The 17,271-nt window shown below is 32.2% G+C and overlaps 1 protein-coding gene across 5 annotated transcripts in view; it reads right to left on the bottom strand.

The window, feature by feature from the left end:
- Positions 1-1,222: 1,222 nt before the first annotated feature.
- The window catches only part of LOC143144052 (KICSTOR complex protein SZT2), a 48,015-nt gene continuing 31,966 nt past the window's right edge, over positions 1,223-17,271 (bottom strand). For 3 of the 5 annotated variants that reach the window (XM_076306050.1, XM_076306051.1, XM_076306052.1), the window contains 12 exons: positions 16,635-17,222; positions 15,950-16,326; positions 15,759-15,861; positions 14,405-15,476; positions 12,148-14,060; positions 11,676-11,770; positions 10,855-11,278; positions 6,708-7,080; positions 4,601-4,766; positions 3,677-3,893; positions 2,404-3,488; positions 1,223-1,944 (listed from right to left, as the gene is read on the bottom strand). In XM_076306050.1, coding sequence (XP_076162165.1) covers positions 1,813-1,944; positions 2,404-3,488; positions 3,677-3,893; positions 4,601-4,766; positions 6,708-7,080; positions 10,855-11,278; positions 11,676-11,770; positions 12,148-14,060; positions 14,405-15,476; positions 15,759-15,861; positions 15,950-16,326; positions 16,635-17,222 — 6,545 coding nt within the window. In that variant the 3' untranslated portion in view covers positions 1,223-1,812. Of the gene's footprint in view, positions 1,945-2,403; positions 3,489-3,676; positions 3,894-4,600; positions 4,767-6,707; positions 7,081-7,559; positions 7,826-10,854; positions 11,279-11,675; positions 11,771-12,147; positions 14,061-14,404; positions 15,477-15,758; positions 15,862-15,949; positions 16,327-16,634; positions 17,223-17,271 lie in introns of those variants that run through there. The other 2 variants (XM_076306054.1, XM_076306053.1) reach the window with 2 other exon arrangements.

Below are 17,271 nucleotides of genomic sequence, written 5' to 3' on the forward strand. Positions count from 1 at the left end.
TGGAAAAATCTTCTAAAAGACGACCGCAACCTCTTGGCGCGGAGTCGAGAATTGTATGGGATTCCCCGCATCTGACAATACTGGATTTTACCAATCATACGACCGCTTACAACCCCTATAGGCGCGCTAGGTAAGTATCATTCGGCCACGAAAAGAAGGCACAACGTGTTGGCATCCCCACTTTAGTTTCAATCGGCTGAATCCGCTACCATAACAGGCGTCGACCGCTATTGGCCGAAGACAATGACGAAGACCGACGGCGGTGATCCCAAGTCCGAGTGAGAAACAATTCATAGGTAAGGTGCATTGGCGTAGGTTCCCAATAAAGCGTCGAATACTCGTAAACAGAATAATTTGCTTACGGTTTTCAATGCTGTCAAAAATTGGCTCCGAAGCCAGAAGAGCTTTTCTCACTCTGCTTCTATCGTTAATATTTGCTAATCGTTAATATTTTGAAAATTATTTATAGCGAAAAGAATTACACAAAACAAGAAATACACAAAAACAAATCACGTTAGTATTGAAGCAAGTATAACTTTTATGTTTTCTTACGTTACGAATTTTCCGAGGAGTCGTTCCTCGTCGCCAGCTCAAATCAAACGGCCATATTTTCTGCGACATATATCCCAATTATTTGAACTTGTTTTATAATAAATTTAACACCGAATCAAGGAAACGATAATAAAACTGCAGAGTCAGCTGCATCAAATTTCTATGATTCAACCGATTCAGAGGACAGTAGCTCCTCGGAAAATTTGTAATATTAAGAAAATATAAAGGTTATACTTGCTTTAATTTTAGTACGACTTGATTTTGTGTAAATTGTCTCTGCCCAGTAATTCCAGCAAGAGCGTCTAGATAGTCTCAATAGAACGGTTGTAGGATATGATTCTATAGCGGACGACTCGCAGCGTCATCCGCTCATGAACTTGGCACAGATGAGTTTGGCTGTGCTAGAAGTTCACCAGGTTGCCAGCCTACACGGGGGCCTACAGGACCACCTATTGGACCATACCCGCGTAGAGGCGGCGAACCCGGTCGCTCGGACCCCACAGATTGGAGAGAAGCCGGCCCAGAACGCCCACTATCCCTTCCAACCATGGGGCCAGCAATCAGGAACACCCCTCGAAACGCCAGTGGCTGTCGAGGATCAACCCCAGATACAAACCAGGACCACGATTGTATTTTAAGTCCTGAACAAGGAAAATAATTAAAATTTTACGACATACATATATTTATTTGTCTCTATATTAATATAATTAATTACAAATTCTGTATAACAGATTATCGTGACATATTAGCGTATCATCATCTTATACTAACTGACTTTTATAATATGAATGTATTATAAAAGCAGTAAAATATCAAGACGAGAATCTTCCAGTATTTAAACGAAATTTTGTACCACAATACATGTCGTTGATTTTGTCGTTAACTCCTCTTGAAGCTAATACTAATTGATAAAGAGATATATGAGTCCGTTTAAAAAATCAGTTTTTGCTAACGTACCTTCGTTTTTAAACTGAAGTGATTTCATTGATTTTATTTTTTCGTATGCTCGAAGGTAACAGAAATATTGAAATGAATAAGGAAATAATAGTCAGTTTTATAATAAGAAACGAGACTTTTTTATAAATTACATCTAACGAAAGTATAGCACAGTGAAAATGATCAATGTTCAATAATTGCAATGACTCTGAGTTTTGAAGGTAAACTTCTGGATTGATATAATCGTTGCTTTATATTTTCTTACATATAATATAATCAGTGAACATAATTTTAAATTTGTTTCTTTGGAATTCTTAATTACCACTAATTATAAAGATTCATCCACAAGTGAAAACAACAAGCATTCACAAAACCTTCAATTAAACTGTAAATATCTTCTATACAACATGGAGTATTGATTACTTCTTCCGATTTACAATAAACTGCATACAAGTCCTAAAAGTTGAAAAAATTAATCGAAAAATTATTTATGTTATTTTCAATATTTATACTAAAATTAATTACTTCATGCTCTTTTATATATAACACATATTTATGTGTTATGTAAAAATCTAACGTCCACAATTATTCGAAAGGTCCATCAAACCGACCGCTTCATTTTACCCAGTGCTAGAACTATAGTTATACATTAAGTTACTGTTATTTTGAAAAAATGAAAAATCATGATGTGTTTAATTATTCCAAAGGACATATTACCTACTTATACAATGCATGTGTATGTATGTATGCATGATGAATAAACTTAAAATATCCATTCAAAAGAAATGTACAAGCCTTACAGTTGATATAATCATCATTATTCATTACTTCTATAATAGATCGTTTCGAATAATTATGGACAGCGTTTTATATATATATATTCATTACAAATTTTATAACGATACTTTTACATACCCCTTTCGAAGCATGTAGATTTATGGTCAGCATCATAAAAACTTGAAAAAAGCTTGGATGTAATATAAGAAGATGAGTAATGTTTCCGTCTGACGTATTAAACTGCTTGTGATATTCTTGATACTTATTTTGTAAAACTTTTGATAAAGTTTGATACCAAGAAAGTGGTTGGTTAAGAAATGGCCTGAGTCTTGGATCCAAATTTGATAAAGGCTCAACATGAGCCAAGGAGCATAGTTCCGAAAATTCCATGTAATTCATTGCAGACTTACTTTCTAATAATTTATTCCATAGCAGATGCGTTTTGCATTGTAATGCTCCACGATCTACCATATTTACTATATGCATATGAGCTGCATCAGCTTGGGACATTATCGTTTGTTGCATCAACTGCTCGTGTGACGAATAGTAGCCTAAATAATTAATTGATTCTTGTCGTATTTGAATCAAATGCGATGATGGTGAATTTACTAATGCACTTGGAAGATTTGCATTTTGGGTTAATGGAGAATTCGGTACAGGTGGAGGTATTGGAACACTTGTACTATTACAATTAGTATTAAAATTAGGACTGAGTACTTTACAATCATTTTTTTTATCTTTTAAATCTTGATTCAGCACTTGAAACTCTGAAGAAAATTCTTTCAAAACGTCCATTTTGAAAATTTCTATAACAGATTCTGGTTTTGCACAGGTATTTGTCATGGGCTTCTTGATACTATATACAGTGCGGAATTGTCCAAGTTTATTATTTTCTACTTCTTTCTTTGGATACAAATCCCCTTTACTTGTTAGCATTAAATAATATTTCAAAGTAATTTCTGTTTTTTCTATTTGTGGAGGTTGCTCCAAATGTGATACAATCAGTGCAACATCAAAATCATTGGTATGTCTTGTATCTTGTCCATCACAGTAACTGAATGAAGGCGTACTCTTTAAATTTACTAAAACGTATTCGTTTTCTTCGGAATCGTGACGTTCACTTTTCATTACAAGTACTCGCATATTGTAAATCTTGTCATGGGATAATAAATAAGAATATAACGTGCGACCCGGTATTGTCAAATTACGAATTGTCACTATATCTAAAATATAAAAATTTGTTTATTAGAAATGATTCTTTATTAACGATACCATTGAAACATAGAGATATTGTAAAGTATAAATGTAGAAACTAAATTATTCATGTTTAATAAAATAATATAAGTTTATTTCGTTAAAAAATACTTAATACAGTACTAAACTAAATATATCGAATAATTATAAAACTTACCACTGTATATAAGATTTATAGCATAATTTGGTGCTTTGCTGTAATATTTATTAAAATCATCAAGAAAATGAATAAGATGATATCCTTGTTGCAATGACCAAGGTCCATTTCCAGCAATATATGAGTGGATGCACCGTAAATGAAAATCATATGTGAACGAATGTAGGTGCATACTAATTTTAATTTTGTCACATGCATCCACGAAACTTAAAAGAAACTGTAAAAAATTAAAATCTGTATAAGCTCTGCAAAAGATCGACAAAAATTCAAAGACACGTTTAATTTAATATTTAACTACAGTAACGATTGGAACTTCAAAAAAGATACTGGTTGTATCCAAATGTAAATGCATAAACTTTTAACTTTATTTACGTGGTTACTTATAAGTAAACTTTTTATGCATTTATAGCGTGTGCTAATATGGAAAACATATGCAGAACATATTAACGAAATTAAGATTGTAAACGTGAAAGTACATGTTATACTTCGGCGAGGCATAACGAAATGTAATATAATATGTCTTACGGAATATTCGAATTTATTAAAGTAAATTTATTTGTTATTTGACAGTTCAAAAGCGATTTTTCAAAATTAATAAATTTTGTTATCTGGTCGACGACAATAATTTTTCACACATTGCCTGTCTCTTTCATACATTAAGTTTGATCGAGAGATATACGAATCAATGTAAAATATATATTCTGCATACGTTTAGCAAATATCGTTTGTATTCATTTACACTTATATTATAATAATATTAAAAATCTATACACTGAGGTTGAATAATACAATATATTCAATAATTGTTAAATAATTTATGCAGGATGAATACGAACTTTATCAACTACAATATTTCTTGTTAAAGGAAAAGTAGGATAATTATTATAAATAATAAATAATTTTGCTAAAGTAAAAAAGGATTACCTGATTAACTAGGGCGCTATTAGTTTTTGTTTGCAGCCGACTGCATTCAATAATATGTAATTTAACGATAAAAAATGGCTGCGATAAATAAATTTCAAACAGCAGTACGCCTCCCAACATTGATTTTTTAAGATAATAAGATTCTTGTTGAGTTTGTCCTTTAGAACTGGGAAATATTAATAAACAGTTATTTAATCATATATATACCGATTTATAATCTGCATAGAAAAACCGTTATTATATGCAGTACTCTCCGGATAATTCATCGAATTTTACGCCGAACTATTAAATAGGAGTCATATCCATAACATATGGACCGCCGCAGCTGAAAGCAATAATTTCTGTACGTGGGAATACATTTCATTCAATAATGAAAATTGAACATTTCATACCGTTCAGTATATTTCCAAAAGAATACTAATTAATCGACAAAACTTTCAAAAAAAAAAAGACCAAAGTTTGAACTGCTTTATATTTTACATTTAATTAAATAAACACAAATTTTGATTTCATCAAAAGTGCAAAGTTTGAACAGTATTTTAACTTGGAGAGTATCACAGGGCAAAAATTTGAAATAACGATCTTGTTCAATTTATATCCCGAGAAAATTCAGAGGCGTTTCTTTAATTATATAAAATAATTAATCTAAATATCTGAAAAACATAAAAAATCTGAAAAACGTTGTGAAATGTCACTGTCATATTAAAGTAATCACGGAACTACAGTTACAGTTTTATAGTAAATATATATTACTGTTACAATAATCAAATAAATGTTAGATTATATGTACCGTAGTTACCTTAATTATAAATAAGACAGTACTAGAGAGTGTACGGTGATCCATACAGAAGTGTATGACACATCATTAGGAAGCTTATGAATAACGGAATCTAATGAAGATCGTGATTATCGCAAACTTCCTAATTCAAAAATATAGATGAAACTGTCTGACACACCTACTCACCCACCCCCCATACTACCCAGTGGGAACCACGCACCCAATATCCACTGACACACCATTCAATGATAACCACGCATCCCATGACATCAAAACTTTTCACTCTTTTTCACAATTTTGTTACACTGAGCTGTAAATAATGTAAATCCGAGAAAAAAGTTCTTCGTTGTCCAGTTACTTAATTCATCGTTACCGTATTAAAGACTGAGAGAATAATTTTGTGATCCACTGTATGTATATCAATGTCTACTGATCGTTTAATAAACGAAAGATATATGATCGGTGATCGGTTTACGTTTTCTTTGTCAAGAGGTATTTTTTTGAAGGCAGACGATGGCAGTTCGAGAGACGTTCACGAGTATGCATTACAGTTAGAAATAGCTTCATCGTGAAGTGGTCTTCTTGGAAGAAACTGGTGTATGGGAAGACTCGCTTTAGAGTTATTGGTTTTATGAAATACGTGTATTTTATGGTGTCGAAGTGTTGGGCCTCTTCCATTCAGACGAAAGGGCCCAAAGAATGCTAAACAAGAGATTACATTGGCAAAAAGTAACAGTGTATATGTAGAAATGCTGGAACATGCATTGGAAAACGTTAGAGACGTTTAAAATACTCAGTTGATCGAATTATGGCAAAAACTACACTTGTTCAAATTTTACAAGATATCAATGGAAGATATTCTAAGACTGATATATTACTTTGCTCGAGGGTTCGAATACGATACCCATAATGAAATTAAGAATCTAGGTAAAAGTGATACATCACGAGAAACAATTGTGTATCTCAGTTCTTGTTTCAATGAAGTCTCCATATTAATCTTTGATAGAGTTATCCACAATAATGGACCTATTGTGCATCATGGAAAATGTATTGAACTCAATGAAATAAAATAATTAGAGTAAATTTTAATTACCGATTCGTAATAAATAAATTCGACATCTCTTGAATACCAACGTAAATATGATTAATTATTTAAAGTATACATTCACCATATTGGTTTTACCATTTTGTTTTCAGCAATGTTTACCTCGGATTCGTAATCAACATTGCCTTTTACTTAAAAGTTATACGACAATGCCGGTGTACCGCTAATTTTATTTTATTCCTATTAAACAATATTAACAATATAATATTAATTAAGAATCTTGCCTTCTGTCGATTGGTTCCACTTGAACTTGATTAAACCCTAATGTCTCAAGATACTGTTTGTATTCGGATGACATCAAACTGCATAATTCTTGATGCCATTGTACAACATCTGTCTGTTCGTTTCGGTTTGTTTGCATTTGCGATAAGTGTTGATGTACATTGATGCTCGCATTCAAGGCAGATTGTACTGTTAATGAATGATCTCTCGTTGCTGCAGATTGTAAACGCCAAGAAGGTAAGAATAACAGAGGCGTGTGGCAAAAATGTATCAAACGAGAATGCTGTTTAGACATATTTAAAGCATTGATTGAAATTGGAATGTTCGGAGCAGCACTACGATTCTGCCACATTGTATACAACTTGCTTAAGTCGTCTGAAAATTCACAAACAATTTTATATATTTCATCTTAGAATTAAGACATATTTAATAACTTATGACTTAGTATTAATAATGTATATATATGCATATATATATACATACATACATATATATATAACTTATTGTTATGTCATATTGTAAATCAGGGATTTTGATAAAACTGAAATATGATGTAGTCTACGTGAAATTTTTGGAGTTTCTTCGATTCAATTATATACCATATACAAGGTGTTCATGTACAACAGGTTGGCAATATTGAAGATGTTTTCATAGACCAAAATAAAACGAAAATATGTGGTGAGTGAAACAGCACACAGCGGTGGAACGCACGATGAGAGCGTGTTTGTCCATATACACGAAAGGAGTATGTTCTCGTTAAAATTTATGAAAAACTACACGTTACATTCTACGACAATAAACTTGTCTACCCGAGAGAATCTAGAAATGTATATCAAAACCTACCTGATGGGATTTTCAAGTAGAGAGGGTGAATGCCATGATCGGTACGCAATAGAAATTTATTTCCTGTGATTTTTCCCGTCTGCACTTGCACCGTGTACACCAATATCCATTAAAACAAATACACGAATCGCAATTATTTTATTTTTGCGACTGCCTATGTGCGTAACACTTACCGCAAGCGTTCATTGAATTACACATAGCGATTATTTTATCCACAAGTGTCTATGTCTATTACACGCACTGCGATTGTCTCTTCCGCGAGTGTTAATTCCACATTCTGCAAGTTAAGTACAAACGGAACTATTATTAAATTTTCAAATGTACTTAAATTAAAAAGTATAAACTAGAGTCTCCAGATGAATGAAATTTTCTCATCTGAGATTGCCGACATAAAATTAACGAACACTGTATTTTCAATCGAAATGGTTTGAAGAAATTAGTACCGATTAGGGTTTTACATTTCTTTAAATGTAAGGTTTACAATACGTAGCATAAAAAATGACTGGATTGAACGACGAAACTCTAATAATTGGCTATTTTCAAATAAATAAACGTATCGAATAATAGAATTAAACTTGGTTAAATTATTTCTCAGAGATACGAATTGAAATTTGAAATACTGTCATCTGCTAACTTATGACTACAGTTTATTCGATCAGCGGTAATATTTGAATTATACTGTCCTACGGTAAAAGATTATTGCCAGTTCGTCGCTCGTTTTGTATTTGATAATACGTTTCCCTTATTTGTAATATTTTTCAATTCCCCGTCAACGAAAACGTAGACTTTAATCGGCGAAAAATGTTGTACGTATTATACACAGCCTGCTCCTTTCGGTTTCAATTTCAATTTCAGTGTGTCACTTTTGTTATTCTCTTTACTCGTGAGTAAAATAATCGCAAAACGTGTGTTCACGTGTGAATAATCATTGAAGATAATATTATATACCGTAGCCCCACAAGAAGTTGAATGGAGACCTATAAACTTAAACGACACAGGAGAAAGAGGAATCGTCGTTATTAAATGTTTGTTCAATATTAAGAATATTTCTCTTGTGCTAAGGCTAGAATAATTTCGTTCGTCAGTCTGTGAATTCGTTCGATGATGGTAAATTTATTACTATAACCGAATTGGTGTAGTGGGATTAATTCTTTTCATTAATTACTTGACTTTGTCTAGAATGATTTTTTCTGATAATTTCGACATTACGGGAAATAATGAAATTGGTTTGTAAGATGACGACAAATGGAGATATTTATCATGTAGCATCACCACTTGAGCAATTTTTCAATTGACAGGAAAATGTTTGATCTTTAGCGCGATATTGAAGATAATAGTAAACAGCCTTACTATTGCTGCCTTAGGTGACAGTTGTTTAAAGATTGAGTTATTGATTAAGTCAACACCAGGATTACAATAATTTCTAATGTGCCCATAGCAACGTAAGCATTGAGGAATGTCCCTTTTAGTTTTGGGAGGTTCGAAAGAAATTATCATTTAATTTTTACATTTCTCACGTTGAAAAAGCCATTGTTCAACGTACAAGACAATTTATTACAAAAGGTTTATCAATCTCGATAAGAACAGAGAAAGGAAGAATTTGATACGATCGATATTTTGGAAATAAAAATTAATTTTTTGAAGCCTCCTTTTACGAAAATAATTTCATACGAACTATGAAACATTTCAATTTCGTTAAAATTTCTGATCTCAAGTACAGAAAGTGATCGATTTTGTGTAGACCTATAGGGGAAGTTGAGCAAGTCGGAAGACAAAGTTGAACCTTTTTTTTATATACTATCGAATAAGTTATTACAAGTCGAATTTGGTCTATACCCTTTGTCAAGGTTCCGTTTCAGGTTGCAAATAATGTAAAGGGCTAATAATGATTTTTAAGCGATTCAATTTTTATTTTGTAACGGGAACCTTAGTAAGTAATGTAACAAAGTGCTGTAAGTTGCAAAGATTTGTTATTTATAGCACTGTTCGAGAAATGGAAACATTAAGTTAACCAGAACGTGCATTAGATATATAAAAATGCATGGCTTAGAGTTGATAAAAGGAACTATGCGAAACTTTGACATAAAGTTGTATCTTGAAACGTGAATGTATACCCTAAAAATTTTGATGTACTTTCCTTAAATTTTCGTCATACAGACAGTATCATATTTCAATTTTATCTGAATCCCTAACATCGAATGCAAAAGATGATTGATTTGATATGGAATGATTCGTAGATATTACGTCTATTTGTTATAATTTAATGAACATGTACAAAGTGTCTCATTTTAATATTCATATGCATACACTTCGAAAATTACGTAGAATTTGTATAAATTACTTTCAAGAGATTCGACCATTTTAAAAAGTACACCTCCATTATCCTTATTGCCATTCAATAAAGATATCAAAGTTATTTTAAGGTCACTTATATTTTTCTTAACAATGTTAAATTGTTACAGATCGTCAAAAGAAGTTTTCAGTCAATCAATACCAACAATTTTTTCAATTCCCACGTGTTCTTAAAAGCGACTTCGTTAGAAAATAAAACACAATTATGGTACAATGATCCTTTTTATAAGTGAAAATAGACTATGTAGTTTAAATATTAGTAAGGCATATTGTATCATGGGGATTACGTTTAGTAAGAAATAATTTTACATTGCCGCAGGATAATGACTGAAACATTCTTTCTAACAATTGTATAGAGTTTTTATCAAGGAGTACACAGCAATAGGATGTTGTTTGTTATAAAAAAAACTAAATCGAAAAGTTCGTCTACAATGCCCAATATGAAAAATCCATTTTTGATCGCTCTTATAAGAAGCATATTATAATGCATACAACCGAGTGAAATATAAAAATTAATCGCTAAAATGCCTAGGATATGTCAAAAAGTTAAATATTAAAAACAAGAGCGGTATTTTCAACGAACAGACGGTTTATAACTATGTATATCTTTTGAAACGAGCATATAATTGTTCAAATATATTATCATAAATTACTAACAACTGTCTTTAATTATTAGAAGCATTTACAGCTACTCAAACTTGTTCATTTAACGAGAAAATCGCTACTCCTCTTAATTCACAAAGTGCTTCTTAACTTTTAGTCAACGTGTAAATGATCTTAAAATAATCTTGACACCTTCGACCAATGGCCTTTCTTTTTGAACATTCAGGAAAAAGAAACTCGTGTCTTAATTGTATTACGTAAATAATGATCTTGAGATTTTGAATTTATAGGCGACATTCTCATTCGTATTAGTGTATAAGTGGAACTAAATTTCTTATCGTCGATATTTACCTTTCATCTTTTTCTCGTGACTTCGCAAATCTTGCAAGTCATACACTGCCTTTGCAATTGGATCGTTATTATTACAATAGTAATTCGATTTTACATCACGCATTGTTTGACCAATTACCTCATTCCATGAAAATTGATTATGTTTCATGTGTTGTATTCTATTATTAGATCTTGACCAATCTTTTTCATCGTTGTATGGTATAGAGGAGAACTTGGTAAGACTCTCCATATCCATAATTTGGAAATATTGCGGGTTAGTTTGTTCCCTTGATAAATTCGATCGATGATGAAATATTCCTAATTTTTGCATTATTACGTTCATAAAAAAATCTGATCTTGAAGAAAGCCATGTCCCTAAACTGGTAGTCTGTTTTATCAATTTTTCGGATTTTTCTTTCGACCAATTATACATGTAAAGAGTAATCTACAATAATAATTTAATATGTTATTGGTACCATGTAAAATTGTAACGTATAAAGAATATTATAGATCAATGACATTCTGGAACCTCGATTGATATTATTACAAGTTAATTTTAGTATTATGTTTTAAATCGAAAATCGAAATCGTATTCTTTTATTTCTTTAAGTGATTAAGTGTAATAACAATCGACCAATCTTTTCTCTTCAATATTCCAAAATATTTATTACCTACTAAATTAAAAAGGAAGTATTTAACTCTTAAGGATGTATATTTTTATTATATTAACTGTACTCTAATAGAATTTTTATTAACTATATTTCCTATCGTTCTAAATTTTAATTCCTTGTAAATATTCGAGGTTTTCCATAATCGTTTTATCACGTGATATTATAACTTACGTTATCATTTCGAATTTCAGCGAGTAATATTCGTTGTCTCGATACAAAATTGGATTCCAGAATCAAAGGATTAAATTTTTGTAATACTTTTTGATCTATAATCAAGAAAAATTTAATTAAAACACGTTAAACGTATTTTCTGTAAAGAGCTGGAAAAATTCTCCGATGAATATGATGATGCGAGGAATTCATTATCATTAGTAAATAGTTTCAAAATGGTTACGTGCAGAAACTAAACAAAACCATAGTTGAATGTTAGAAATTAGGAATCGAAATTTTGATTAACATAACATCCATTCTTTCCAGAGACATACTTTTCAGCTTTTGATACGGTTGTCTAATATTTATAAATTTTTACGAATTAAAATATAATGTAAAATTAATTTTAAAATTTTTTAAATCCTCCAAAGATTGATTAACATATACATAGGTAAATACATTTATATTACAAATATAGAAGAAAATATATTACCTTTTGGAACAGATAACTCCGGTTGTACTTTTTCGCTAAAAGAAGCTTTCCACTGATAAAAATTTCTAGCAATTAATATACACTTGGTATAGGTTTCTAGTTCATCCTTGTTAAAATCATACGGTACGTAAAGAGGTGCATTTAAATTGTTTCCATTCTCCAATGAAAAACAGCCATATTTCTTGTTTCTTATTGACTCTTCGTTTGAAATAAATTTCTCAATAAATGGTTGTTTATCTTTCAAAACAAAAGCTTTGGTAGAAGTATCCGGCGCTTCACATTGTATAAGGATTTCTAATTCTCTAACGATAGTGGGTATAGCGTGTCTATGATTAATATACACTTCGTGCATTTTCACTGACGGAACTCCAATTTCTAAAGCAAACCGAAACCATTGTGATAAAATAACACAATAAACATCGTGTAATTTCCCTTCTTCGCCTGCCTCAAAACGATTAATTTCTAAATCCGGCACCACTTTTTGTAACGTTTCACTTTTCATCGGTGTTTGGGTCTCTTTGTTTTCGGTGCACACCTTTGGAATGCTTTTCACAAACGGTTCCGTTAAAGGAGTTGATAAGAACTTGTATTCGGTAACTAAATCCCAAATGGCGTGTTTAACCGCAGAACATAATTTTTGTAACAAAGATTCGAGATTAACTCTGCCTTGTTTCCAAATTCTAAACTCTATTAGAGGCACCGTTGTGGTTGAACTTTTATCATAGAGCGAAGTTGAAACAATATACTTGAAGTCCTCTTCCTTTATCGTCGCAGGAAAATTGCTTCTCGGTACATTATCCTTCAATGATTTGATCGGTTCTCCATTACTGCCTGTAATCGCCAACGCTATACAAGCGATTCCTTTGTTTCCGCTAGAATGACTTTGATTGTATAAAAAAATATCCGACTCGGCTACCCTTTTTGTAGAACCCTCGAGCTGTGAATAATCTTGGAAGTGATACTCTACTCTGTTATCGGTGTATTTCGGTATGTACAAGAATTGAAGTATATTTTGACGTAAATAGAATTCTAGAGCAGCGATGTACGACGCACAATGTTTCTCTATGCACAACTGTATGATGCATTCGGGCGGTTTTGGTGGTTGAATGAATAGAACATCGGCTGGGGTCAATTTACACATTGGATTTCTAGCTAACATAACAGACAGAACTTCGAGTACAGCGTCATCCAGACGATTTTGCAAAACTTGTACCAAGTCGCGTTTAACTTCTGGGCCCGCGTCCGAGATTCCGTGTACCATTAAGACAATTGAGTCTTCGGTTTTGTTTAAAACGTTCGATTCCTTTTCGCTGAACGATCGAACTCTGGGTCTTGTGTCAGTTGACGTAACGTTGTCGGTCAACTTGGTTTGTGACAATGAAACTACGCTATTGCTGCGTGAAACGACAAGTTTCTCGTCACTGTCCGACAGTTTGTTTTGTAACGATTTACCGTTACTTATTTGTTCGTGAAGTCTCAGATAGAACACATTTCTATTGTTTTCTTGATACACGAACATGTTACAACGATTAGTCACGGCAAATCTATTTAGTACACCGTGTAGAGCTTTTGTACCTCGCGAGAGTCCCGATCTACCAGGGCCGGTTTTTAAACGGGGATGAAGTCGGAAAGTAAACTCCCAAACAACGCGACATCGAAACATTCCTGGTGTAAAAGTATCTATCGAATCTCTAGGTTGCACAGTATTATTGTACTCGTTCGTTGTCTCCGATTTCCAGTTCGAGTCTTCGCTCGAATCTGTTTCTAGAAGTTCTGAACATTTGCTGGTTTTATGAAGATTTTGTAAAAGCAAATACTGGTTCACTCGACGACAGGTACTCTTTATTTGAGAGATCAACGTTTTCTGAGTATGCCAGTAACTGCTCACTTCCGCCGATGGAATTTCTAGAAATCTGTCAATAACAATTCAAAATTAAACGAAACGAAATATACAGTTTGTACAACGTATAATTTTCATTTCAATCAGGATGTTTCCATTTCTTAAATTTCATTACGATGAACTTTTACATCTCGTATCAATTTCAGAAATCTGAAATGTTCAATCTATGTATGCAACCATTTTATTATTGAAAGAAGCGAAAGTGATCTTCGAATCTCAAAAGTGATTTTCTTTTTTAAGTTTTCAGTTGACGCGAACTATATTTAAGTGACTACATATCTTGAAATTTAAGTAATTGAAACGTCGCGAAGGGAAATTGAAATATGTAACACTGACTTAACATACGAAATTACTCACCTACAATGAAAATAAATGTTAACGTAATCACTTTCTACTTTTAAAATTAGCCAGAAGTTCGGTAAAAAACTTTCCCGATTATCGAGATCTCTCAACCATTTGAAACCTTCGTTGGAATCACTTTGCTTTTTGTGCCAATCATCTGTCCCCGATTTCCCTGTTGAAATATCAGATTCACAGTTTTGGAATCTGAGATGAGTTTTATAACTTTTCTCGGTATTGTATCGACTTATGTCAGTTTCTTGTAATTTTTTCAAATCCATACTTTGTGTAGCATGAGCCGATACATATTTCACGTTCTTAATAAAATAAAATAAGTTCCCCTCTTGCTTAATACAATACTTGTCAATTTCAAGTTTCTTTAATTCGTTTAAAAACTTAGGTTTGCTATCCTCCGAGGAAAAGACAAAATGTAGTGGCACTTTCTCCAATTTACAGCTAAATCTATCCGTCGATTCTGAAACGTGATTTGCCACAAACTTCAAAATATCCTCATTTATTATAGGTCGATCCAATAACGCAGTTGTGGTTTCATCTTGCAAAAGCCATTTGATCTCGTCCCTTAAATTACTTATTGCGCTGTGTTGATTTAATGGAAAATGAGACATTTTTTCTTGAAAGAATTCGTTTCTAACATTATTTTCCAGGCTACTTCCACTCTCTGTTTGTAAACTACCAGCAGGTGAACCACTAGAGAAAGATGTTGTTCTTAAACCGGAATAGCGTTCCAAGCTTACTTCTAATGCTTCCTTTGGAAGATTTAAGCAGATGATATCCAGGGTGATTTTCAAATTAGCCAGACTCAAATTAGTTACTCCACTATCTTTGTAATCTTCCATTTTTTGTACAATTTCCATGAAACATGTAGGAAGTGACTTTACTGGTACGCTACTAAGCCCGGATCTAGACTGAACTTGAATAGAGCAGCTCAGTTGCAAAAAAAGGGGTTGTTCTTTTTCGCAAATATTTTCCTCTTGTAAATCACTGATAATAGATTCTGTAGAATCATGACTTGACATCTTTGGCATACTATGGACATTTCGGTTTGACCACGTTATATTCCCTGATTGAACTGTTAACAATGCATATAATTTGTTACATTGAAAACTTGTGTCATTAAAACGTTTTTCTATGCAATAAATAACACAATTTTACCGTGGAAAGAAAAATACAAAATACGACGTGTAGGTTACACTTACCTTTATAATAGATAGGAATGTAGTTAATTATAGTGTTTGCTTACGTTATCGAAATATATTAAACGCTATAAAGAATTTTTTTTCTACTACAAATTAAAACTAACAACTCGAAATCGCTATTCTCAATTTCTTAAAAAATTTCCAAACTAACGTACCTTTTTTACAATGATTATGCGATGGGCAGTCAACGTTCACCGAATGAAAAATGAGATTTTCTATTTCATCATCGCTATCTAATTTTTGAAATCCTACAAGATCCTGGTAATTCAAAATTTTTCAGTTACTTAATTTGTATTGCTGTCTGTTAGTATCTTATCATTTTTATAATATTCAATCAATAACAAACCATTTTATTAATTATCCAAGATGGCGAACAATAATAGAATTCAGGGTGTGCAGGTACTGGTCTAAATGCAACAGTCATTATTTTTTCAAATTTTTCCCTAATTAAATTGTGCAATGGTTCAACATCTTTGCACGTAGAAAGTTTCAGCTGATCTAATACATCCTCTTCGGATAATTTACTCAAATGCCTGCATACACTTCGTAAATATTTCGTTATGTTAATTTCAATTAGTGTTTCCTCACATTGTTCCACAGCAGCTTCCATATCTTCGTAACTAAGAGGTTGTTGCAGTACTAATGATTTATACACTGCAACAACGTAGCAATGACAGTGTGCCAAACTCAATAGTTTACAATGTTCCATAAGGCTTCGTTGATCTGTCATATAGAAAAACACACAGTATTAATAATCGTACAATATCAATCTAATATTTTTTATAATTATCACGATCGCCAATCGTGTGTCGCTACAGTACTTTAAAATATTATCAAACCTAACTCGTAATTATTCTTTGTTTTGACGTAAACTTTGGCTTCGTTGTATCGAAAATTCTTCAAAGTACGTAAAATGAATTCAATAAAATATATTCAATTTGATTCCATACGAATTTACACGATATACATATATTTCAAAAATTAAGTAAATTAATCAATTAAATTAAATACGTAACAATGTCTTTATTTACCGCTTGCACTATTATCCGAATCCTCGCTTTTTGGTTCTGGGGACGCCGGTTTCGAATTATATCCAACTTTTAACTCAACAAAATCCTTACACTCCTGATGGCCAATTCTAAACGTATGGTCCTGATAGATATCTTTATTGTGTGACGTCTTTAATTTATCTGTGAGTGTATCGATTAACAACGCTAATGAACTGTCGTAAACATAAACAGGGAGAACGAGACTTCCTTCAGAATCTTGAGAGTTTTCTTGTTCGACAGTTTTTGATGTAACGTCAGTGGTAAATTGATTATGTAACTCCGATTCGTTATTTTTTAACAATGTATAATCAGTAGTATTAATATCCTTCATATAAAGTGTTGAATACGGGTACTTTTCGGTCAAATCAATATTGAATATACCAGACTTATAATTGGTCTCTGAACTATTGCTTCCAAAGAATTCTTCTGCATATACAGATGACGTAAATAAACGTACATCTTTTTCTGATGCAGGTAAAACTGTAATAATCACATGAGTTGTACTAATTCCTTTAACAAAGCATTTCCAACGTGGATAGGCATTTTGTTCATTGTTATAAAAGTATTTTTCTGAAAATAATTTCAAAATTGACATTAAAATCTATACATTAATGTCATT

The sequence above is a fragment of the Ptiloglossa arizonensis genome, chromosome 3 (assembly GCF_051014685.1).
Source record: "Ptiloglossa arizonensis isolate GNS036 chromosome 3, iyPtiAriz1_principal, whole genome shotgun sequence".
Lineage (NCBI taxonomy): Eukaryota > Metazoa > Arthropoda > Insecta > Hymenoptera > Colletidae > Ptiloglossa > Ptiloglossa arizonensis.